Source organism: Eucyclogobius newberryi, unplaced genomic scaffold (genome assembly GCF_026437365.1).
Source record: "Eucyclogobius newberryi isolate DKJ021-1_F unplaced genomic scaffold, fEucNew1.0.hap1 SCAF_6, whole genome shotgun sequence".
NCBI classification, from domain to species: domain Eukaryota; kingdom Metazoa; phylum Chordata; class Actinopteri; order Gobiiformes; family Gobiidae; genus Eucyclogobius; species Eucyclogobius newberryi.
The window spans coordinates 17007122-17033215 of record NW_027316278.1 but is presented as its reverse complement, the minus strand read 5'-3'; the positions used below and the strand labels follow the sequence as shown (position 1 = coordinate 17033215).

The 26094-nt window shown below is 41.5% G+C and overlaps 4 protein-coding genes across 9 annotated transcripts; all 4 read right to left on the bottom strand.

The window, feature by feature from the left end:
* Window positions 1-816: 816 nt before the first annotated feature.
* Window positions 817-5384, bottom strand: gins4 (GINS complex subunit 4 (Sld5 homolog)). Its single transcript, XM_072433082.1, has 8 exons — window positions 5161-5384; window positions 4998-5084; window positions 1750-1863; window positions 1589-1686; window positions 1427-1515; window positions 1260-1350; window positions 1044-1149; window positions 817-835 (listed from the first exon to the last, which is right to left on the bottom strand). Exons 1-7 carry the CDS (start codon window positions 5257-5259, stop codon window positions 1053-1055), a joined length of 675 nt encoding a protein of 224 aa, XP_072289183.1. The 5' UTR covers window positions 5260-5384; the 3' UTR covers window positions 817-835; window positions 1044-1052.
* A 650-nt stretch (window positions 5385-6034) lies between these two features.
* On the bottom strand, window positions 6035-10556 carry arid5a (AT-rich interactive domain 5A). Its single transcript, XM_072433829.1, has 7 exons — window positions 10498-10556; window positions 9719-9780; window positions 8223-8388; window positions 8093-8145; window positions 7753-7850; window positions 7504-7663; window positions 6035-7426 (listed from the first exon to the last, which is right to left on the bottom strand). Exons 1-7 carry the CDS (start codon window positions 10499-10501, stop codon window positions 6287-6289), a joined length of 1683 nt encoding a protein of 560 aa, XP_072289930.1. The 5' UTR covers window positions 10502-10556; the 3' UTR covers window positions 6035-6286.
* A 1242-nt stretch (window positions 10557-11798) lies between these two features.
* dbnlb (drebrin-like b) lies at window positions 11799-17769 on the bottom strand. 6 transcript variants are annotated; one of them, XM_072432768.1, is made up of 15 exons: window positions 17577-17769; window positions 17041-17096; window positions 16770-16882; window positions 16613-16687; window positions 16385-16534; window positions 16225-16302; window positions 15913-16064; window positions 15767-15821; window positions 15552-15623; window positions 15233-15356; window positions 14943-15065; window positions 14453-14542; window positions 14095-14153; window positions 13929-14013; window positions 11799-12830 (listed from the first exon to the last, which is right to left on the bottom strand). In XM_072432768.1, the coding sequence occupies exons 1-15, from the start codon at window positions 17657-17659 to the stop codon at window positions 12694-12696; spliced, it is 1452 nt and encodes a 483-aa protein (XP_072288869.1). In that variant the 5' UTR covers window positions 17660-17769; the 3' UTR covers window positions 11799-12693. The 6 variants fall into 6 exon arrangements, with proteins under 6 accessions (XP_072288869.1, XP_072288872.1, XP_072288873.1 ...); XM_072432771.1 differs by lacking the exon at window positions 14453-14542; XM_072432772.1 differs by lacking the exon at window positions 14943-15065.
* Window positions 17770-18475: 706 nt separating this feature from the next.
* Window positions 18476-24644, bottom strand: ube2d4 (ubiquitin conjugating enzyme E2 D4). Its single transcript, XM_072432521.1, has 7 exons — window positions 24322-24644; window positions 23446-23509; window positions 23341-23372; window positions 23176-23253; window positions 22994-23099; window positions 22071-22164; window positions 18476-21981 (listed from the first exon to the last, which is right to left on the bottom strand). Exons 1-7 carry the CDS (start codon window positions 24343-24345, stop codon window positions 21933-21935), a joined length of 447 nt encoding a protein of 148 aa, XP_072288622.1. The 5' UTR covers window positions 24346-24644; the 3' UTR covers window positions 18476-21932.
* Window positions 24645-26094: the final 1450 nt, after the last annotated feature.

Sequence of the window (26094 nt, the reverse complement as noted above, 5' to 3'; positions counted from 1 at the left end):
ATACAAGCTGGAAAATAAGATATTTATTCACACTTAGGAGGTGCATAGAATAAAATGATTTAAAGAAATTGTTTGTGGCTTTATTTTCACACATGCTCAGTCAGTCAGGCATGAAAACATATAAAGAGGTTCAAGACAAAAAAACAAACAGATCTTTTCAAATTGTCAAACATTTGCACAATAGTTTTTGGCTGGCAAATATTATAATTATTATTCCTGTTTATACTGGCTGTAATGGAAATACTTTGCGTCTTTGCCCGCTCAGCACCACTTGCCATGTAATTATGCATTTAAGCAACCATTTAGCTACCAGAAAAACAAGTCTCTCTCCAACCACATTAGTTCCAATTATGTATCAATTTGAGACAGACAAAAACAATCATCATTGGCCACTCTGAAATAATGACAAAACGCTGCCATTACAAACAATGACATCGTTTCCCCACGAGATGCTACTTATCGAACTTTAAAAAGAGGACAAATATGAAGAACAATTACAAAATGCAAAACGGGCCCTTTATCTTTAAAACGGCAATACAATCGCTATTCATCACGAAATATGAAAAAGCATCGACTGACACGACCCCACGTGCACACATCCACGAGTCCAGTGTTGCCGGGTGCTACGTCGTCACGTCGGGGGCAGAGTAAAGAAGGCTGAACATACAAGTCATCAGCATAAACTGTCAACATGATTTTGAGAGTGGCTGCCGTTTTTCACCCCAGTCATCACATCAGCCGCACACACTCCCTGACAACTGTGACGGGACACGTCCTTCTTCATTAACGCTGATGGTTCCCCCCACAACATCTCCTCGAATCCAAAACCATAAACCTGCAAAATATATAAAGAACATATTAGTTTGTGCCAAATTAACAAAAGGCAGTTTGGTTGCCCACAAAGCTGAAAATAAACACAGTAGCCAGTGCAGAGTGGTAATGCAAGATGTGAAGAGGCAAGTTACAAGATGCACGAAGCGTGATTTATCAGATTAACATGAGAGGTTCAAACTAATGTGAGGGTCAAACAGCCTCTTACTTACCCCCTGATGCTAAATTAACTGCACAGCTCCAGTCGAGACGAGCGGGGCGATGGTTCGGTATCGCATCAGATGTTGGGAGCCCTCTTCAAGGTCCACGACATACTCCCTGATCGATTTTAATACAATGTCATAATTAGACGGCGTCAAGCAAAATGCGCAAACTAAAGCAACACTGACACCTGCTGGTCGCTGACGGCAACAGCAAGTCCAACTCACCTCTGGTCATCAGTTTCAGGTTCAACCAAAATGTTTTCCTGCCTCTCCTTTACTCTCAAAAACACAAATGAGTCCAAGCAAGGCTCAGGAACTGAAATTGTAGAAAAGGTGAGCATTTACTGTTCTACTACTGAAAAAAAGACACACAAAACATTGATAGATGTTACCAGCTTTAAGCATATCCATGGTCTGCAGAATAGGGGGCATACGCTTTAATGCCACAGTTTTTAGATAGCTCTCTGTGTTAGCATAGTATCTAGAAGAACAATAAAAAAAAGATAAACATATACACAATAATACAAAAGCATTTATTTCAACACTTGACTTACTCTTTGGCAAAGGCAAACTCTTCTGGTGAAAGTAACGATGCGTCGCCAATTTCTCTAGACTTTTCTTTCTCCAAGACGTGCGGGAAGAACTTTTCAATCTAGAGAGAAGATAAAAGTTAAGTTACTTAACAAAAAAACAAAAATCAAATCTGCAGTTATACCTTCTGCAAACGGGAACGCAAAAAGCTGCTGAGCACATAACGGATCCTATCAATCTCCATGCGGTGGATGCTGGCTTTGGAATCTCCTTTTTTCACACGCTGCAAGTTGGCTTCCTGTAGGTAAAAGTTAAAGGGCAAATCTTATGCATTATAATTTATTTAAGTTAAGATAAGATATTCCTTTATTGTCCACACATGGGGAAATTTAAATGTTGCAACGCAGGTAGATAGAGGAAAAGGACAGATAATTTATAGGAAGTTTAAAAAACACTCTTGATAGAATTTTGTTATTTTATTTATTATAACAGTTGTGTTGTTATTGGCCTTTAAACATGCTTTTGAGTACCTTTAGTTTGGTATCTCATGTACAAAAATCACACGTGTAGCCCTGCTGTTTCACATGGCACTGAGTTTTACTGAGGGATTTACAAGGGTTAATAATAAACAACTGTAAAGGTCCTTCGGAGATAATACGGTAAACGTGCAGTTGAAAAGCACAGAGCAAGTCCTGCGATGATTCATAGACATAAAAACAGTGAGGAAGATTCTCAGCCATGTCACAGCCCGAGTAAACATCAGTCATCCTGGAAACTCCGAAGAGACACTCTGAGGGAGAGGACTTTCTAACCGGGAGTCATCAAACTAGTGTGAATAAAGCTAAATGCAACTCCAGGTATGTTTCTGATGAGGGAACAATGTTAGGACAAAAAGACAATTTGACATCATTATGTGTAGCTTTTTCAGGTGGAGGTTCTCCTGGAAAATGTTATCGCTTTGCATGGAATATTTCTCACTATGGCAATAAACTTATCTTCAATTGAAATATAAGAAATACAATAAAAAATAATAAAACTATATATTATGGACACTCTCTCCAAAGGTAATGTCACCCGCTCGTCTCCATGGAGATAGTTCAATGCCATACTGTGGAACATTCCAGCAAAGCAGAAGAACCAGAAAAGAGTGCACATGTTGTGGGCAGGCTTTTTAGGTGAGGGGGGTGAAGTTACAGCACAATTAAATGCCACAATCAGGAACAAACAAAAAATGCCAATTGTATCCATCCATCCATCTTCTGTCACTTTATCCGGAGCTGGGTCGCGGGGGCAGCAGTCTGAGCAGGGACTCCCAGACCTCCTTCTCCCCAGACACTTCCTCTAACTCCTCCGGGGGGATCCCGAGGCGTTCCCAGGCCAGCCGAGAGACATAGTCTCTCCAGCGTGTCCTGGGTCTTCCTCGGGGCCTCTTCCCGGTGGGACATGCCTGAAACACCTCCCGAGGGAGGCGCCCAGGAGGCATCCGGAACAGATGCCCGAGCCACCTCAGCTGGCTCCTCTCGACGTGGAGGAGCAGCGGCTCTACTCCGAGCTCCCCCCGTGTGGCCGAGCTCCTCACCTTATCTCTAAGGGAGCGCCCAGCCACACGGCGGAGGAAACTCATTTCGACCGCTTGTATCCGCGATCTTGTTCTTTCGGTCATTACCCAAAGCTCATGACCATAGGTGAGGGTAGGAACGTAGACCGACCGGTAAATAGAGAGCTTTGCCTTTCGGCTCAGCTCCCTCTTCACCACAACGGTCCGATGCAGCGACTGCATCACTGCAGCCGCTGCACCGATCCGCCTGTCGATCTCACGCTCCATCCTTCCCTCACTCGTGAACAAGACCCCGAGATACTTGAACTCCTCCACTTGGGGCAAGGACACCCCACCCACCTGAAGAAGGCAAGCCACCCTTTTCCGGTCGAGAACCATGGCCTCGGATTTGGAGGTGCTGATTCTCATCCCAGCCGCTTCACACTCGGCTGCAAACCGTCCCAGTGCATGTTGCAGGTCCGGGTTTGATGGAGCCATCAGGACAACATCGTCTGCAAACAGCAGAGATGAGATCCTGTGGTCCCCAAACCGGACACCCTCCGACCCCTGACTGCGCCTAGAAATTCTGTCCATAAAAATTATGAACAGAACCGGTGACAAAGGGCAGCCCTGGCGGAGTCCAACATGCACTGGGAACAGGTCTGACTTACTGCTGGCAATGCGAACACAGCTCCTGCTCCGGTCATACAGGGACCGGACAGCCCTGAGCAAAGGGCCCCGGACCCCGTACTCCCGGAGCACCCCCCAAAGGACACCCCGAGGGACACGGTCGAAAGCCTTCTCCAGATCCACAAAACACATATGGACTGGTTGGGCAAACTCCCATGAACCCTCGAGCACCCGATGGAGGGTATAGAGCTGGTCCAGTGTTCCACGACCGGGACGAAAACCACTCTGCTCCTCCTGAATCCGAGGTTCGACTATCGGTCGGATTCTCCTCTCCAGTACCTTGGAATAGACCTTACCCGGGAGGCTGAGGAGTGTGATCCCTCTGTAGTTGGAACACACCCTCCGGTCCCCCTTCTTGACCAGAGGGACCACCACCCCGGTCTGCCAGTCCAGAGGCACGGTCCCCGAACGCCACGCGATGTTGCAGAGACGTGTCAACCAAGACAGTCCTACAACATCCAGATACTTTAGGTACTCAGGGCGGATCTCATCCACCCCCGGAGCCCTGCCACCGAGGAGTTTGCGAACAACCTCAGTGACTTCAGCTTGGGTGATGGATGAGCCAGCCTCCGAGTCCCCGGTCTCTACTTCCTCTTCGGAAGACGTGACTGAGGGATTAAGGAGTATTCCTTCCACCGTCCGGCAACATCCCCAGTTGAGGTCAGCAGGCCTCCACCCGCACCGTAAACGGTGTTGGTGAGACACTGCTTCCCCCTCCTGAGGCGCCGGACGGTTTGCCAGAATTTCTTTGGCCTCCCCGAACTCCTCCCAGGCCCGGGTTTTTGCCTCTGTCGGAGCTTAATTCCGGTGTCCACCACCGGGTTCGGGGGTTGCCGCCACGACAGGCACCGGAGTCCTTGCGACCACAGCTCCGAGCAGCCGCATCAACAATGGAGGCGGAGAACATGGTCCACTCGGACTCAATGTCCCCAGCCTCCCCCGGGACATGGGAGAAGCTCTCCTGGAGGTGCGAGTTGAATACCCTACTGACAGAGGGCTCCACTAGACGTTCCCAACAGACCCTCACAATGCGCTTGGGTCTGCCAAGTCTGTCCGGCTTCCTCCTCTGCCAGCGGAGCCAATTGTATGAGCCACTATTTAATTGTACAATCCAATTAGAATATAAGATACGGTTTGATAGCGGTTGGTCGATGTAACTGGACGAATACGACAGAGAAATGATAGTTTATTTGCGTTTGTTTTACCATATGAGTCAGCTGCTCCATCACACACTCCACCACCTCGGACTTGTTCTCCAGAAGCTCCGGGGAAAACTTCTCATTGAGCCAGGCCTTGGACAACACAAAACAAAGGTAAGAGTTCATTCTTGCAGATGTTTACCATTGCACGGTCATGAAACAGTCTCACCTCTTCCAGTTTTGCGATGAGCTCCGCCGGAGTCATAACATCCTCGTGGCTGTCATCTCCTTCTTGGTTAATGTCGTCTTCTGGCAAACCTTCCGACATATTTCACCGAAACACTGTCGGACAGGGCAAGTTTCGAACAACTCGGACTAAGATTACAATATTTAAGTGTGTCAGTGTCTGCCCTTACAGTCGCCGTGTTTACAGTTCCTCGTAGATTCGCGCCAGATCCAAAATCTCGCGACCAAACTCGTGATTTGTTTTTGTTTTACCCCGAGTCATGTCTGTAAGGCACTAAATTATTTGTGGATGGAAGTGTGTGGACGAAAATAGCTTCTTAAGTCAATTAAGAAGCTATTTTCGTGTCAGGCCATTACATTTATTCTTTTTAATGATATTGTCTTATGTCGCACATCAAATTTTAGGACCCGTAGTCACTAATAAAAATCAGAGGTGAGCGCGCTTTTGCAGAAGCAGGTCCCAGACTATGGAATAGTCTTCCTCTGGGCATTAGAACCATTAGAACAGCCCAATCCCGGAATATATTTAATATATTTTGTATTGGGAATATTTTGTTTACGCAAGCTTTTCCATGGATCTATTTCGCACAAGATGAGTAAAAAACACTTTATAGCGTTATTTTACCTTGTTTTTACATGTTTTGTTTGTTTTATTCTATCTTACTTAACTACTACTTGGATTACTTCCCCCCTCTCTCCTCGTAAGTATGCATTGTACATAATTTAATTAGTAATATTTTTTTCTTCTAGTTTGTTAATTTATATAATAGCTAATAATAATAACAGGTCATAAAATATGTTACACACACATCTTTATTGTAGTAAAAAAGTACATGTAAGGGTACAAATGTGCAAGGCATTTATAAAAAACAAACTAACAAAAGCCTATATGATTAAGTAGCTATACAGTATGTATGTAACAATGTATCAGTGCACCAGGTTTATTTAAATATTATCTGTTCATTTTTTACTGACATTGTCAATATTATCCCACTCCACCGGTTTCACTTCACATATTTTCTCAGGTCAACACCACATAAATTTCACTTCCCTCCAACATATTTTATGTTTTATGATGGCGGCTGGTAGGGAACTGAGTGGAAAAAATATCAAAGTTTATGTGGATAAATAGGCATCACGTTATTGAGAGTATATCCAGGGTAAGATATAGGACAAGAGAATGGATAAACCACTGGCCCAATGATCGCAGGATGTCCTGGATTCACTGGGACCTGTCGATACATTAGCTGAGCATGTGGTAGTCTCATTCTGTTTGGGAGAAATGCCGGGTGAAATGATGTGTGAGGCCGAGCGGCCCGCACTGATTTATTGTAACTGGGCACAGCACATGACGTGTGCAAATTATGCACAAGACTATGCTGAAATAGTGGAGCTTTGCACAGCCTTGACTGTGAGTTTTCCCCTTTTTCAGTCTGATTCGTCCTCTGAGATGTGCTGTTCTGCTTCTTTGTCAATGAATCTTCCTGAAGCTGCAATGTTTGGTGAATTTTATAGCCAAGGCGAATCGGAGAAGGTCTCAGGAGCTGCACAGGTTTTGGAACAACTTTTGTGAAACCTGAAGTAGATGCACGAGCCAAATCATATTTAGCAGAGGATGACGATGAGGGGAAAGAAGGTGTGAAATGTGTCCCTTTGTAAACTGGCATCCAGTTTGAAATTCTGTCTTTTTCAAAATCCTTTGCCAAATGTTTTGTTGCAGGTTGTGAGTTACCCTCTGTTTTTTCAGTAGTGATTTCTTTGGATTCCTGTCTCTCTCTGTCACCTGTATTCACACCTTTGACTCTTGAGCAGTTTAGTTGTACATCTAAACTTGGTTTGTTCTGATAAGTCACTGAACTGTCTTCTGAAGAAACAGACAGAGGAGAGGTGCTGCGTGAGGATGAGGAGGACTGAGGCTGAGGAGATCCATCAGAAAAGGCCCGGGCTGAAAAGGCTGGTCCTGGAGAGGAGCAGAGGATCACAGAAGGGCGCTGGCTCTCCTCGTCCTGTGGGCTGAGCCGCAGACAAAGACTTGCCTGAGCCATTCGTTTCTTCTTCTCCAGAGGAGAAATGCCTGCTCCAGGAGGGACTGGGGGAGTCCAGGTGTGTGTTTTGCGCACTGGCAGCACACGGGGCAGGTCATAAATACTCAGATCTGAGGTTTGCTTGGAGTGGTTTAGTTTGTCAGAAGGAACAGTCCACATGGAGGAGAGCGGGCGCAGCACCAGATCATTCCTCTGTATTCTTAGCTGCAAAGCAATGACATATACAGATTGTTAAAGTGCAATGCATTTTGTTTTTATATATTTTTACAAAGTATCATTACCTGAGAACCTGTGTCTCTGTCCACATGACTCCTTTTCTTTTTCCCCTCTGGCTTGTCAACTTTTCCATCTGCGTTCCTCTTGTAGGGCTTTCGTGGCTTGGTTTGAGGCAAAGGTTTGTCATCCTCTCCTTTATTGTGTCTCTCATAAGGTAGGATCAGCCTGGTCCACAATACAATCACACAATTAACACTTCTGCTACACTGATAATGAGAAAAAGCACTACAGAGGCAGAATGGTCCACTTCAAACCTTTCATAATGTTTGCGGGTGCAGGTGGCGGCACTGGTGCTGCCTGGACTTCCTCCCAGCTCGTCGTATACTCTCTTCCAAAGACGTTTGGTTGTTACCTGTAATAAAACATAGAAATGTAAAAAGGGACATAAAACAAAACAGTGTCCTCGGGCTCAGTGTTGGAAAGTAATGAAACACATGTAATATTTAAGTATTCAGAATACATATCTGAATGTACGATAGTATTGAAGTAACATAATAAATGAATTCAGTGTTCTGTACTAAATACACTATTCCCAACACTGCTTATGCTACAGACTTACACTAAAATGGCTGAAATTGGAAACATTGCACTCACTGAATCGTAGCCCCCAAGTTTCTCCACAGCTTTGTAGATCAGCCAAAGGTTGACTGGAAATAACATGAACAACCTAGTTATTTAAGAGTACATTTAAACTTAACATTTTCACCCATAATGTTTAGCTTACTTTGTTTAAAGCCCAAATGTGGAATCCTCTCTATCGGCGTCCCTCTGTGCCTCATGTAGGAGTGCAGCCCAGAGATAAAGGCCTTCTCCTCCATTTGAGAACTTGATCTGGTCTCTTCATCCAATTCATTTGATGAGTCAGGGATCTCAATCACAGAGATCTGGGTCTGTGAAAGGTTATGCATGAAATATTGCTGTCTGTTTTACATTATAATAAAAAAGAAAAAGGAAATAGACAAAATCTCATGACGAATAAAAGTTGAAATGAAACAAAATAGAGGCAAGGGCTCTACCACTACTTTCAATAGATAACCGCTGTGCATCCTGTCTGCAGGGAAAGCAGCATGTTTGTGGGGTTTTTGGTCTTGATTTCACTGTCGCAGGTATCACAAGAGTCAAAGCCAGGTGCTTTGTGCAACTCTATAACTCACTGTACTCAACATAGTTCAGTTGATTCAGATGTGCAGTTAGAAAGGCAGAGCAAAACCGCACTCTAGAAACCAGACAATGTCACTTAAAGGTATTTCCCATTTGTGTAAATTAGGTTGAAAAACATCGACTACAGGCGCTGTAGTTCATATGTAATTCATACAAGTGAATTTCAGTACACGTATTTTGAGATCATATTAGGCTCTGTAGAGTTGTTATTTGAATCAGCACGCGTCAGGCTTTTAAACAGCGTGGTTTCATATTGAATTGAATTCCTCTATGTGGTTCCTGGTTCCAAGAAGTGAAGCCTCAACAATGAGTAATACTGAAGGTACAAGGCTCTCACTGAAGATCATCAGTGCTAGTTTTGTGGGGCAGATAAAATACTGAAGCGTTGGTGAGAAAAGAAACCTCAACCAATTTAAGCCGTGTACAGTAAAAACAGTAAAGATATTTTCTATCTACTTATTTGGAGTGATATTGGGTCAGAAAATATGAAAACTAATTATTTGGTCAGAAAATGTGTAAGAAAAAGTTTAGAAAATTACATTATCACTCTTTTGAAAATTTTTATGCAATCGTTTTATCATTTTCTTTGTCTCCGTTGACATTTTCCCACAGAAATCCCCCCTTGTTTGTACACTCTAGATGCAATATTACCTTTCCATTTGATGAGAAATATCTGTAAAGCGTCGTGGGAGACTTTGATGTCAGAGGAGAGATATGTGACACTTTGAATGTCCGTAGCCTGGTCTGATGAGCGACAGCCCCATTCACCGCACAAACCAGCAGGCTTTCAATTTACATCAGCAGAGGAAATTTGATGAGCTGAATTGTGTTTTTCATATTGAACCTTTTACAAGAACATGCTCCCAATATTACTCCACTGAGAAACGCCTGTGTTTTCGTCTTTGAACTCAAGGCACGTCTCAAGACTCAGTATTAGGAATCAGCACTTTGTTTAAACTCCATAAAAAGGGGAAGTGAAAGTCAACACTCAAGAGGAGTCATACCAATAACTGTAACTGTTGCTAGAAATTAACAGTTTCTCAGCAGTGTTTGCATTACCTGGCAAATGGACTCATCGTTGTCATCTGATCGCTCGTGTGTCTCATTTGCCTCGTTTTCAGCTTTGGACAAAACACACTGAACGTTAACATATTATTTAAAAAACATATGCTGGATTATAATGTTACGCAAATAAGTGTGTGTGTGAGTGTGTGTGTGTGTGTGTGTGTGTGTGTGTGCATTTATCCAATTATCATAGAATTTGAGGAATTTAGTAAAGCATATTGTAAACTGTCTGATATCACACTACAAGTGCAAACCACATCCTGCTCAGGAATACATGGTCCTCAATGTTGTCATATATAGGGTAGTGTTAGAATGAAAGTTCTTACATTGTATTAACATATTTCAAAACAAAATATCTTACATAAATATCTTCTTTAATACAAACAACACAGGTCCATTGTCATTTAGTAACGTCACTAGAATATTTGGGGTTTATGTGTAGTTTTTGAAAATGTGATTGTTTTGTCTTTTAGGCCCAGGCACAAATGACCTTATAGGTACAAAAACTCAGCATAGTTCTGTTTTTCATTTCTGCTTTCTGCTAATATTGTTGTCAGACATTGATATAATGTATTGTTATTGGTTTGTAACACTGTAAACACTCAACATAATGGAATAATTCTCTATTCACTTTTAAAACAGCCATGAGGCTCCTGTGAACCACGTCATACTCTGAGAATATAATAAAGTTTTTGTCAGATGGGATATATTACATTTTCATTTGATTTACAAAAAAGTACACTCAATTTGTTAAACAATTAAATGATTCTTACCCATTGGTGTTGTGTTCTCCAGCCTCTTGTTTGTGGAAGCGCTTCATTCAGTGTCTTCTTCAGACTGACACCACCAAAGAGGAAGCTGTCTCCACAACAGTTTCATTGGTTGCACCACACAAACTAGTCTGGGAGGCTGAGCTTTGCATAGTTATATATCGACATTTGATCACTTAAAATAGTCTTCATTTTTGGGAAGGAAAATAGATGTAATTAAATTAATAATTAATTTCAATGGACAGTTTGATTTAGTTACATTAGAAATTGGTGTTTATTCTCAGTTAGTTTGGTTTTATTTTGGGAAGTGAGAGAAAAGTATAAAATCACATCCACATAAAGTGCTGATGATGGTGATGCTATGATTTTCCAAATGTATCCTCCTACATAAAACATCAAAGAATATTTGAATAATTTGTTCAAATTAGGTTTCAATAGTTTACTTAAAATAAAGGAAGTGGTAAAGCACCGCTTCTTCAAAGAATAAAATTAAAATCCAAAGCAATGAGGAAGCAACTGTTTCTCCTAAATTTACAGAGAAAAAAAGTTCAGCTCTTCAGTTTTTTTCCGTTACGCGAGTCAAGGATTAGTCTTCCTATCACTGGTGGTCAGCAGAAAGAGGTCCTACTATGGATTTCTGCACCTGCGGTCACTCAGCCAATGCATTGGTTTATCATTGATCCTTTCTTGTTCTACTGACCACTGCAGACTGGAAACCCCCACCAAGATCCAGTTATTATCGTCATATTGTTATTTTTCCCCTTATAAAGCATACACACACTTCTGTGCACTATTATTTATTTATTCTGCAATTCAACTTTGATAGGTAAATAAACGCTCACTTACTACATTATAAAGACAAACTCAACCCAACCTAATAAATAATGTAGATGACGTAAGTTTAAACTGAAAACAATTCAGCTTTAAAGGTCAAAAAACAGAAATTTACCAAACTGTCCTATTCTCGCATTATTTGATGTATGCAAGATATAACAAAGTAGGTGGCTGTAATGAGTGGAACGATTCCACTGAAATTTCAGGTTCACATCAAAAACTGTAAGATTGAGAAAGTCCCCATTGATTCATTTCACACTTTCACTGACATAAACATTATGAGGTTGAACTGAGTGCAGCGTTTTATCAGATAATATTCTCAAGACCTACAACAGAGAATGCTGAAACAAATGGGGTTATAACAGCACAAGTATGAAGTCTGTCGAACAGTAAATCATTGACATGGCTTTAATTTTAGTTTGATTCATGTACTAATTATAAAAGTAAAAAACATGGACAAACAAGCCATTTAATTAGTTCATTTTATTATGAAGAAACGTAGGTGCTTACAATTTGAATAATACGATAATGCAGGAATACATGATGCCCTTTTAATATATTCATGATTTATAAGAAGAAAAAAAAAGGTTTTGCATAACCGCTGCCATTACACTTTCCAAATGATTCAATAAAATAATACATAGGGGATTCCTGCATCGTCCACCCCCCTGTATGGCACCACAAACTCAACCTCAGACCAGCGAGATTAAAACATATTGTTCCTGAAGTGGTAACTATGTTGAAATGATTTGGTATAAATAGCAAACCAGTTATTGTCACAGTAAAAGGCGAAATCTTTACCCATTAAAAAAAGAAAAAGAAAAATCAACTGATCAGTGCACAGCAAATCTCCAAAAGCTTTTGTCACTTCAGCAAACACTTAAAACTACGATCAGGATTCAGGTTCAATCACAGACAAGGAAAATTCAGTCTTCCGGTAAGTAAAAGGCAAAAGATTGGACTGTGGCTGGTACTACTAGCTTTTATTTACCCCCTGAAATGAAAAAGGGACAAATGCTACAAGCGATAAAAAACAAAGCTAAAATAACTTTGTAAGGAATGTGCTGAAATGCTGAAATAATCATGTAGGCGCACACTGCATCACATTTAGATATCTTTAGGGAGGCGGAGGAGGTTTGGTCAATCACAAATCCCTAACGACACCTACACAGCCAAACGCAACAGAATGGAAATTATGACTTTAATTTGTGCAAACTGACCTGGCCCACAATAACCATATATTTATTTATTTATCTATTTATCACGGGTCCATTTTCTCTATTTTAAAATAAGCTTGCTGCATCACAAAGACTCTGTTCCGCTCTGGGCTCGTCCTGGTTGGCGTTCGTCCTGGCGGCGCTGGGACTACATGAGCTCCACGTAATTAGCTGGGAACATGCCAAAGTGAGCGTCTGGACCGTAGCCCCTCCACCAGCCCTCGTCGATCATCTCGATGCCTGTGATGATGTCGTCCGGGTCGAACGAAATCTCTGTATCGTCAGCTGTGAATAAAGGCAATAGAAATAATGAGAAATTGTATCGAGGCGACCCAGTGACTGAAACTGATATAATTCACGGATAATTTAATGAATGATATTCAATAATTTATAACTCATATTTTATCAAGTCTGATTTAAGGAGTTAAACAGTTTGCAGCAGTTCAAACTTATTGCTCACTGGCCAAATCATCGTAATTATTAGTGCTGTAGTCGACTAAAGACCAATTTGTCGACCAAAAGCTATCAAAAACTCTTAAGTATCTCCATGTAACTGACCAAAACTGAACAGGTCATGCAAAAACAACTATTTATACAGAAAAGCACTAGAAAACAGTATTTATATGTTAGAGTTATGAAAGTCTTTATTAAACTCATGATTCACTTCAAAATCTTCAGCTCACTCAATATCTTCTCTTTTTTGCTTCTGTCCCACAGGAATCTTATTAATTTAAATAAAGTCATTATTTGACTAATAATGTTGGTTGACTAAGACACAATCGACTGATTAATCGGCTAAACCAGTGGTACCCAATGTGGGGGTCGCGATATTATTTCATAATGTACAACAATTATTTTATTTATACATTTATTTTTGTTATGAATACAGTATGTTTTATCAAATCAATTTATTTTTGTAAGGCCCAAATTCACAATAACAGCTGCCTCTGAGGGCAGTTGTTATTGTGTCAGATAACACAATTAACTACTAAAATAAATACAAATAACCCTAACCTTGAAATATTTAAAACTTGAAATGATCACAATTGAACTTTACTGTGGTCCCGAATTGGTTTTAAGGTCATTTTTGGGGCCCCGTTCGGTTTGGGACCCCCTGGGCTAAACGATTACAGCACTATTAATATGCAATTGAACCGCAATACGTTTCTAAACTTTTTTCCCAACATTCTGGGACCCACTTTGGAGAACAAACGATTCGTAATTAGATGCAAAACGCACTCGGTGGTCTTATTTTCACTCCAGGAGCTGCTTTTACAATACATCTATACTCGGCAAAACAAATTCTGCTAAACTTCATGGACAAAAATACAGAAAGTACAGCCTCTTTAACACTGATGAAAATAAATAAATGGTTAAACTTACCAGCCTGATAATCGTATAAGGCTTTGGCACAAATGCCTCTCTCTGAAGTCTCTTCAGCCGTCACTTCACACACGGTGTTCTCCTCCTGAGGCACAACGAAGGAAAAACAGTGACGTTTAGCTTTAATATTACATTATGATGGTTTATGTAATCCTGCAATAACAACCTGGGCTGGCTCCTTAAACGCTTCCTCCTGGACAAATGAATTAACAGCCACAGGAGCCGCTGTGAAAACATAAGAAAAGGTTTTAAAGTCAATTTGTAGACGTTACACTTACACTTACTGACAGCAGGTGGCAGTGCAACTGTTGTACGAGTTAGTGTAAACTTTGGGGGAAAGAAAATGGTGATCTTGGAGAGTCTCAAAATGAAAAAATCACTGTTAGGACTTAAAAATCAAACATGTGATTTCATGCAAACTTCCATCTTATAGGCACAAGTCCTGAAATCAGCATCTCATTGTTGAGTCTGAGACGGAGAATGTAACAGCCTTAAGGGGGTTTCACAGTCAGAGTAGAGCCCACCTTTCAGCGGCTCCTGGGGCTCCTCCTCCTCCTCCTGCTGCTCCTCCTCCTGCTCCTCATACCTGGACTGTCCATCACCCACTTCAGGCTCTTATCACCCAAAACACAAGCACAGACATGCAAATACACGGCAAGACACACACAAGTCCACACAGGAAACCCTGCCACCACTGCACTTTAAATAGGAGGCTGTTTTTACACCCACTAACAGGAAATAATGAGAACACAATGAGAATAACCAAAGAATAATAATAGTAAACAAAAAACACACTGAATGAAAGGATTACTAGCAGGACTGATGAAACAGACAAACTAAATGAGTCATTTTGTTTCACTTTAGGACTGCACAACAAGAGAAAATGTGAACTGTTTCGACTATGAATATAAAAGGCTAAATCAAATGTAATAATATACCTTTAACCTGTTGTTTGGGACACATTGTGCAGCCCTAACACTAGACACAGACAAGAGTGTGTGTGTGCGCACACACCTGTAGCCCGGACAGGAGAGGCGGAGCTTGCTGGCACAGGAGAAGCTTGGCGCGGGGGTGAGCTGGTGGTGAGGTGCCCGGGCTCATAGACTGGTTTAGACAGAAAAGGGCTTTGCAGGCGCCCTGTTAAAGACACACAGAGCCCGGGGAGCATGCAAGACGGGTGAAGCAGAAGACATTTAAAGACGCACCAGTATGGAAACAATTCGACCATGATGAGACAATGAGTTAACAGGTATTGTAAGAAATGGACAAAAGTGGAGACATAGCAGGGCATGCACAGGCAGTACCTGGCTGCGGGCTAGCGGGCTCAGCAGAGGGCACGTCAGAGTCACTCGGGGTGATTCCACGCTCCCTCTGTTTAAACATCTCTCTGGGGTTTGGAGCACGCTGAGAGATCAGAGAAGCTGCCTCCTGAAAGAAAAAAAAAACACACACACACAAATAATCAGACGTGTATTAGACATTTTTACACAGACAGACAGAAAATGTCTCCAGCAGAACTTGAAGAAATTGAGAGTATAGAGAAGATGGTTAGCAGCAGTTCTTTGAAAGAGGAAGTAACGGTGATTGAGCCAGAGGTCAGCACTTTGATAAAGGGAAACTCACATTGGCCTTTTCCACTGATTCGCCTCTCCTCATTGCCTTTCTTTGGGTTGCCTCGGTTTGTTCCTGCTCCTCCTATTATGACCATCATCATCAAGACTTTTATTTACCTAAAATGTGTTCATGAACCATTCCACAAACCAAAGACACCAAAAAGGCTTTCCATGCATATGGAACCAATTCAGCGTTGAAATATAATCGTGTAAACATAGACTTACATAACGCTTCTTCTCTTGTTCTTTACTTGCTGTGTCCAGTTGCTGTTGGTATTTTCTAATCAACAATAAAGAAGAAACAAAATATTTGACTACACGCACCACTGCAAGTTTTTAATGACATTGCGAACTACGCGGCGGCCATGTACTTTTGTTGGTCGATTTGCTGTGCCCGCTCCTTGTCTCTTTTCTCACGCAGCGTTGCTTCTTTGGCCTCGCGGTCTTTCCTCTCGTTCTCCAGAAGCTGCCGCTGCTCATTTGCCCTGAGCTGGTCCTCCTGGCGCCGTTTCTCCTCATCTTTCTAATGGTCATTCAAGTTTAATAATGAACATAGAGACAGAAAGATTGCAAATAAATGTATATTTCCTAAACTGTGCATGGATTATTACCACTTTGTGTGTAGAGATGAAGATATGGGGGAATAAAAGCAGCAGCATCTTCTTCTTTTTTTTGTAACTTACCTCTGCCTGAGCCCAGAAACTATCTTTATTGGTCTTCTTTATTTCCGACACAGCGTTAGTCTTTTGGTACACAGAACCCTATAGAAAGATTTTAAGTGAAGATAGATAAAATACTTGCATATGGGCTACAGAAGAATACAACAATTACTCCAGCTCTTACCACGGGACCTTGCGGACCAGTGTCTCTGAAGCGGTTGGAGGTTTCTTTGTGAAAGCTGTAGTTTGCCCCTGACGCTTTAGCCACCTTGTCCATTATAACCTCCGGCTCCACGTCTTCATCTGCTCTGGCATTGATGGTAATGTGTGCTCCCTACAGTTGTACAATCGCATTCATCTTACAAAACATATCAGATAAACTAAGAGCAGCATAATCAAGGAGGTGTTTTACCTTAAGGAACTTTGCCATTGTGCTGACATGGTTTGCACAAACTCCTTTCCTCGAATCTTTCACGCCTTCGCCCGTCTATGAACGATTGCACGCTTTGTGTTACGACCACAGAGCAAAACAAGAAAACGCTACTTTGTTAAACGTGTTGATCACTGACCCAGTTGACGAGGACGCATTTGGGCAGACCGGAATTTGGGTCTTGAACTCTGCAAAAAGCATACATCACTTTTCCACTGCTCAGATCCTCGATCATCTCTTCCAATCCTCCGTCTGACAAAAAAACAAAATACTGTTATTTCTTGAAGAGTTTTCCAAAGTAATGACAGGTTGTGAAAGCCAAGGCAGGACTGAACGTCTCTGTTTGGGTAAATTCAAATCTGCTGACTGTGAAATTCCAATTCATTTGAAATAGATTTGAGGACACTTACCGCCCTTTGCTGCCAAGCGAATGTCATCTGTATTCCCTTCATACGTGAACAGAGCCCTGTGAGGAACAATAAATTCAATAAGTTGAATTAAACACTCTTGGCTACTTTGAATAAGAAAGCCATGAGTAATAAAGGTTGGCCTCAGATATTTATAGATGGCACAATTCACTTCTCCTGAGTGCATCGCACAGCTCCCTCATGTCTTGACAGTCAATTATAACTGTGGTGTAGTTACATCTTCATCATCATCACTAATTATTAGGTTTAGGGTGGCATCAATCCAGATTTCGCCAACCAGGAAATGGACATAGTTACATTCAAGTACATAATGCAAATAATATGATAGTGAAGCGAACAGATAAAGAAAGACTGTGATGCCTGGACAAAGGGTTCGATGACATTTACAGCATGTGGTTATTGGTTCACACATAACTCTTTACTTATAATGGCATGATAACTCAGAGTGTCAACGTTAGCTAAAGGCTAAAACACATTTCACATCTTTCGTTTGTCGTTTGCAAAACAATGCATCTTACCAGTTCGTGTTGGACTTTTCATCAACAACTTCATTATAAGCAGCTGTCAGTGCTGGGCCATTTTTACTGAGGTTTACTGCCATTTTCGCGTTGTGTTCAGCTCTGGTGCAGCTAGCCAGCTAGCGCTCAGGGCAGGGCTGTTCAGACCGAGCAGGAGCCGCTTCATTCACATGTGCTGACAGCCCGGAAGAGCGGAGCTACACTGTTTAACAGGACCCGCCCCACTAGAACACATCCAGGACTAGAAATGTACACAACTCAAGACTATAAGCCTAAAGGTTAGGTCTCATAGGCCTATCATCATCAATATTTATACAGCCTATTTTTGCTAAATAATTCCTAATGCTCTTCTAAAGGCCCGTGTCTGTGTGCGCGTGCGTGTGTATATAAAAAGTATGAAACATCCAAGATGCATAAGTTCATCAAGGTCAAGGCCCCATCAGATGGATGGAGAACAGAGGACATCAAGAGATCTAACATCTGCTGTCCATATTGTGTATAATTTTCCTATCACTTCACAATTGTGTGACTCTTTGAATTGCTTTCACAAAAAAGGGAAATACAATGTATACATTTGTGAATAAGACATTGTGATGTGGAAAAGTTCCAGGAGTCCAAATACTGTATGTTGTATTTAACAGGATTGTAATTATAAGGTTTTTACACCAGTCACCAGAGACCATGTCTAAATAAAAAGGCCTTTAGTCTCTCTCTTGTCATAGGCCTACAGAGTATATCTCTTATGATCAGTTCAATTGAGGCGGTTGAAATGTATCTGATTTATGCGAAAATCCAATTTTAAAAACGTTAAAGACCATTATTTTAAGAGGATGTCGATATTATACTATATAGTCTTGCTGTGAAGAAGCCTCCAGGAGATAGATGAAAAGACACAGTAATCCAAGATTAACTTTAATCATATTTCATGACATGTCCATATATCTTGTATGTGGTTTGTGAAGTGCAGATGTTGATGGTGACAGTTTAAGCAAAAACATTCCAGATCATTAAAATGCAAACAGCTGGCCCTGCACTCAAACAAGGCTTGGCTCAATTAGAAATATATTAGTTTTGTTCAAGCTGCACGTTCCACTTTAGAGATGAGATGAGTTACCCAAGAGGATACAGCCCTGATATAGCAAGTTTACAGTTTTATTCAGTTATATGTAGAAAATGAGGGTTAAGGCTATTATTTTAGAGGTGTTAGGCAGATGAAGTGTAACGAAATCCCTGATATCTGGCAAATGGCTGAGAGGATTCTTCGGAGTGCAAAGCATGCTAAGCTGCCTGTATAAACTCTGAAGAGCACACTGGACACAAAGTCAGTTACTGCGTTTCCATGATGCATTCAGACTGCGCTCAACCACACATCAGGACAATATTTTTCTTTTAAATTAACAATGCGCAGAACCAAAAACCGAAGCACCATTTCATGTTTTTCTTTTCTCGTCTATAGTAAACTGACTTCCTACACTAATAACAAATATGTATTGGTGCTAAAACTACTGTATGTTAGTCCTGTGATCAAAGCTTCAAATGTACATGTTTAGTGTGGACCTTTTGGGATAATTTAAAATGCCTTAAGAATATAATTCAATCAATATTTAATTAACCAGTTCCCTTTTTGATATTGTCAGCATCAGCACATTATGACTTAATAAATGGTATACCCTAACAATTTTAATCCAACAACTACCATATTATAATAAACTATTACACCACAATCATATCTCAAGTGAAAGAAAAAATTGCCCAGAATGAACGTTGTCCAAGATACAACAGCAAAGGTAACATACAAATTAAAGACATTAGTTACTATGTTTCTGGTACAAATTAAGGTGAGCAGATCCAATCATAATAAAAGGAAATTAAAAAGCTGAACAAAGATTTTACATTACCGTCTTATAAAACAAATGAAAGTGTCACGGCAACTGCCTTCATTAACCTAAAGCTGGTGCACATGACTTTAAAAGACTGCAACCGACGACGACCAACTGATTTCCAAAAGTAGCAAGTAAACTTCCAATAGTGTTGTTTAGTGTACTTCCCATTCGACTGTTCCAAACAATGGAAATGGTTTCGAATTATGGAGTATAATTGAAAACTATGCCTCGTTTGATAAAAGGTTTTTGTGTGTGTGCAAAGTCTCCTGCACAATTACAATTTTGAGTTTACACCACAGTTTGGGCAAATGTAAAAAGCTTTTAAGCATCGTCGTTTGGATTGATTGGCTGGATACCTGAGTAAAAGTATTGAGGAAGTGGCACAGAGGAGTAGAACTGCCAGCATAATTGTAGCCGTTTTAGATTAAATCAATAAGTTTTAGGACCACATGTCATTACTTGTGGGCACAGAAATAACAGCTAAAGATGTAACTATAGTTATTCTATTTAATGGGTTAAACCGAGGAGTTTGAATGAAGTGGTTACTACTGAAAGTAAACCAACCTTTTGTCACATTGATTTGGGTGGAGACATTATGTGCCAACAGATTAGCTGCTGGTAATGGCACTGCACAGTGGTGTACATCAGGAACATTCTGTCTCAATTGCACATACCGCTTCAAAATAACACAGAAAGGCCACTAAATACATGGATACAGTAAAACAAGACATCCAGTGGGACAAAAACAGTACCTCAGAAATAAAACCTCTGAACCCAACCACACATTTTAAGTAGCAATGATATGTTCTGAATGACTAGTGTAAGCCACTATTTTGGCTGTGGCGCTGTTGTGCATTTACCATGACCCTTGACCTCATGTAGCCATATGTTTTGCAGCCTCAAGCCCCGGGAGGACAAGATGGTCAATTCAAGTCAATGGCATGTGCTCATTGGTGCATGTCGCCAAAAAAATCTTTCTTCTGCATTAATTCCTAGTTGTGGAGCTAGCTCTAGGCCTTTCCCCATGATGCTTTGCATGCACGCCGACAGCAGAATACCGTACACTGTTCACCGTAACATCAAAAATGTAAATTTGAAGATTTTAGAAACTTTCAAAATTCAAAATTTATTTGTGGACAAAAATAATTAAGCACCGTCTAATTTTACGGGCCCAACTCTTTGAATGTCTGGGCTGTCTACCCAATTTGGATCGTGGGCAGAGGGGGCGTGTCTTATCCAGTCAATATAATACATCTATGGGCAGCCTCTCCGTCTTTGGCGCAGTTCTGACAGAATAAAGGAAGGGAATATGTTCGTCCCTCTTACGCAAAGATTTCTTGTCTCAACTCATTACACCAGCTTGGTCCGCTACATTGTCACCTTTCACGGTAATGGCGATGGTCCAGGACGGACGTTTTTCATGCCCGGGTTGATGACGTTGTGGTTGTGGTGGCTAGATTGGTCCACTTGACCTCCATGTGGTGTGTTGTTGGCATTCTTCTGCAAGCATGGGCTGTGGGCCCAGTGGCCTAGCCGGTATTGGAGTTCTTCCCAGCTGGGCTGTGGCTTAGTTGGTCAGGACTGGTGTTGACCGGAGAATGCCAACGGGGCCCTTGTGTTCTAGTGCCGGACGAAGCGTGCGTGAGTCGGGGCTACTGATGTCCAGGGCCTGGGTTGTTAGGCTGGGCGCCCAAATCCAGTGCCTTCCTTAGGGAGCCACTGTGCGTGGTTGTGCCTGTCAGGGTGCTGCAGACGTGTAAGCCTTGGTTCGGTGATCTGGTGTTTCCGGTGGGTCCTGGCGGCCCTGCCCTAGAGTGTTCCGGTCAGGCTCCAGTTCCGACAGGGTGTCCTTTCTCTGGTCCGTGTCCAGTTGTGCTCCTGCTGCTTCGGCAACCCTCCATGCTGGACTGCTGCTGGATCTCTGGCCTCTGCTTTTCCAATCTGGGACTTGATTGGAATGAGACTGTTACTGTTTGATGTGTGATTTGCGTGTGGTTTTGTGCATGTTGAAGTTCTGAAGACATGGGGACATGTCTTTATAAAAGGGCGGAAGCATGTAAGCTGTTGTGCATTTACCGTTCAAAGTCAGGAGGCTGCCAAATATATATGGCTAAATGAGGTCAAGGGTCATGGTAAATGCACAACAACACCACAGTCAAAATAGTGGCTTACACTAGCAATAACGAGAGTGATGATATTAAGTAACAGTTCAAGTCAGAGTGTGGTTGTATGGACTGTAGAGTTTCTGGTTTTCCATAAAGGAGTGCTTATAAGAACCTGCCACTTCTCGTTCAGCCAATCCAAACGTGTCATGAAGGACAGCACATGGGAGCAGCTCAGCACATGGAAACCCAATGGCATTGTGTCACTGAACCTCATTGTAATGCTTCCTTCACAAAGTTAGTTTTTTTTCTAATCCACTGTTGTTGCCTTTCTGACACAAGTTATGTGTTCTTGCACTTATCTCCCCATTTTATGCCATCGCATACTTCTGTGTCCAATCTCTGGCTAGTTTGTTGTACCTGAAAAGCATTTTTATTTTATTATTTTTTACAGTTGTAATCATCAATTTAAAAGACAAATAGGGTAACATTTTCAGCAGCATACTCACTTTTCTCTGTCCGATTTGTATGTATGGGCAATCTCCGGTACCAGAGGATCATCAGGGTTTGGATCACACAACAGAGAGCAGATAGACAACAATACTATGGAAAAGTGACAGCAAAAAAAAGCAATCATTCTTCTATAATTTGAACAATATTAAAAATGCACCAAATATATCAATATGTTCAATATGAAGTACTTTATGTATTTCAAATGCAGGTTAGTTTTTAATTGAGACACCATAGACCATTTAAAATTCCAAAAGGAAGGTATAAGTCAATGGAGGAACTGAGATTAACAGAATATAACAAAATATTCAAAAATTAACATGGTTTGAAATCGACTCAGATACATGTGAATGATGATGGTTAAGACTTTTACATTTGTTTTGAACATCATTTGTTTATTTAATACAAGATTATGACAAACACTTCAAAATCTTGATTTCTAAATTTTACTGAATACTTGAGAAATGTTGACCCGGACAATAGTTTATTTTATCACAGCTTGTTTGGGTCCAAACATATTGAACTCCTAAAAGACCCATGCATCGACTAAAAGGGTAACAATGCAGTGTGGTGCTGATAAAAGCTCTCAAAATTATTAGAATCTCCCCAAAAACAACTACAGAAGGTGCTGGTAAACAGCCTCTTCATAAGTGCAAATAACACTGTGCAGTCACTCCCAAAACTCCAGCTAACTCAACTTATGCTTTCACTTTTGTGCCGTTAAGCATGTATAATAAATCCTTATAAAATATATAAAATAAATATAACAATATATAGAATAAAATAATTTAAGTCTGAAAGAGTCCATTACAGTGAATGAGGCTGTAATTCTGTTGGACCCAGAAGCAGTCAAGGCGTCAAGGCGACGACACCATCATGTTACAGTCCAATAAAGTTTTACAACACATTAAAAGACACTCACCTTTAGATACTGTAAGTGCAGGCGACCATTGTGACCTAAGAATATCAAGACAAATACTCCCATTGCTGTTGATATTTGGATGGTAAATCTTTGTTGTGAACCCAACCTTTGGAGAAAATTAAACATTGGTTAAATATGATATATAATTGTGTTTACAAAAATATAACTATACAAGCACTAACTTTAGGTGGTTTGAAGGGATAATCTGTGGGGAAGTGAATAGTAAGAAAAAACACCCCATTTTGATAGGGGCTGTCACTCTGTAAATGAAAACACAATCAGGTTTATGGTCAAATATCAGTCAGTTTAACAGTCAAAATGCTCATGAATAGATAAACACTACTTACTGGACCCATAATTGTTGCCTGCCAATGAAACACTGACAAAAACACATAAAAACATGGTAAAACACACCTTTTAAAACAAAGCACTTGATTTTTGGGTGAACTCACAGTCGTCTCCCACTGGACCAGCAGAACACTGAGCAGGAGGGTCCCTTTCCAGGTCTGACAACTCCTACAAGAGAGAGGAGTGAAACAAATCTCATAGATTATGATTATTCACAGATTTAAATATTTAAGTTATTTTCAAATGTAGGCTAAAAAAGTGTTTGGTTCGTGCAGTTTGGTAATCATTGTTTAATTATTGTAAAGAATGTAACACAGTTGTGTAAAAGTAGACATATAAAAGATAACAGAAGCCTAAACAGAGCTGTAATCTGTTATCTAATAACGCAGACTATCTATTCTGTTATATAAATACACACTGCGGCCTGGTTCACTGCCCCATTTGCCTTTCCTTATATGGGAACACTGAATTTGGCAACCAGCTGTCACTTCGCCACCAAAACCTGTCACTTCATTCTGTATCATTTAGTCATAAACAGTGCTGATGTACAAGCAAAAGACGAGTTGACCACAGACTCGAGGCAAACAAAATGCGCTAACATTAAATAACAGTAAACATTACGGCAGCGAGCTGAATAAAGGCTTATCTTTTCGAGCCACACTGTAAAGCCTCCCGTTCAAAAAGCACATGGGTAACTCTGGCCATGTCTGCAGTCACTGTAGATTACTTGTGAGAAGGACACAATTGCGTTGAGTTATTTATAGCAATCCTTTTTCGTAGCAATGCACCGACAGGGCCAAATAGCAATCTTAGCTCCTCTTTGTCTATGTCTAGTATTGAAAACGAACACGAAGAGTCGAGACGATGAACTATGGCAAGAACTCACACTGTCCCACATTAAACACAGTTGTATCAGGCCATTTCAAGCACCGCGCGTTAGGAATATATTGCGTTAGTCTTGTAATATGATCAACACTCACCTTCTGAATTCTCTTCAACGCCATTGCTAGTACAGCTATGCTAGTTAGCCTGTCAGCTAACAGTTACAGCCTCCCTCATACAATTTACCTCAGACTTTGTTTTTTGTTTTTTCTAAACGACCACTGGCACACGCCCGATACAGACTTCGTGTTCCCTTTTCATCAAAAGGCTTGACTTTGTAAAGGATGTAAAGTAGTACAACCTCTTTAGTGTTTCCTGCCGCTAGCGCATAGGCAACTGTGCGTTTTCAACAGTTACCTCTTGTGCTGCGAGTGTCATGGAAACATCGCGAGACTCGAGCGTCAACAATAATAAACAACCACCAATCGTGATAGATCAACAACGATCTGCGGGCGCATCTGTTTCCACTTTATGGCAGACTGCCTACACAACGAAGGAAGAAAAGGCAAATTCCGAGCAATACAATTAGTTTAAGAAATGTTAAACACCTACTACTGCCTTTTAGGTTTAACATGTTAACCCAGAGCAACTCGAACTTTTGTATGGCACGCGCCTGACTGCTTCCTGCACGGTGCGAACCCAAACCACTGCGTTTACATTGCATGGCCTTCAAAGCCCAATTCAATCAAAGTGGAAAAGAATCAATTCACACGTTTTGTTTTCACATATGCTTTATATTGTCACATTATTTTCTCTCTCTATTTCCCTCCCATTTTTTTTTTTTTTATGCGTAAAACACATACTTTGAAGCCGCACAACTACAGTAGGTGGTGGTAAATGCACCTTTCCAATTGGCTGCCAACTACCATTAAAAGTAACACAACAACAACAACAGTCCGGTCTGGAGAGACGGGAGATGGCGGAGGAGAGTGGATCGGTGGTCCAAGACGTTCTGGACGGCGTGGAGGAGCAGCCTTTTCTGGCTGCACGTGCCCGGAAACGTAAAAAGTCCCTTAGCTCGTCCAAGGGTTCTGGGAATGAGCAGCAGGATGAGGCTGAAGCTATTGATATCCGGGGTGAGAGCAGAAACTGTAAGGTGATCATAAAGCTTGCACAGGATAGTGCATCCTTTAAGGAGTGGAATTCAGTGGCATTGTCAAAGAGCCTAACTGTAGCTGTGGGAGTGATCAAGAGTGCGAGTGTCCTTAGAGATGGCTCGCTGCTGGTCGTGTGCAAGGACGCGGCTCAGCAACGGAAGGGGATTGGAACTAAACGTCTGGGTGGAAAGGACATTCTTGTGTCTGATGCTGAAAGAAACACGGTCAGAGGAGTTATCGTAGGTGTCCCTACGGCGACGTCTGTGGATGAAGTTAAGGAGAATTTGACTGGAGCTAAGGTGGTGGACGCTAGGCGGTTGAAGGTGACCCGGTCTGGGGTAAGATGTGACAGCTTGTCGGTAATGGTAACACTTGAAGGGAGGTGCCTGCCTAGTAAGGTGTTCATTGGGTTCATGTGCCATGACGTTAGGCCATATGTTCCACCGCCCCTGCGTTGCTTTAAGTGCCAGCGCTTTGGGCATATTGCAGCGGTCTGTAGAGGGAGGCAAAGATGTGGTAAATGTGCAGGAGATCACGAGTATGGGAAGTGTGACGTGGGAGCAAAACTGAAGTGCTGTAACTGTGGGGAAGAACATAGCTCTGCCTACGGGGGATGCAGGTTTAGCAAAAGAGCTGCTGAGGTGCATAAAATAAAGGTCTCTCAAGGTATATCCTATGCAGATGCAGTCAAGAAAGTTTCAAGTAACAAGTTTAGAGTAAATACAGAGAGAGGAGCCAGTGCTGCTCCCAGCCAGGGCGAAATGAGAAAGGCCA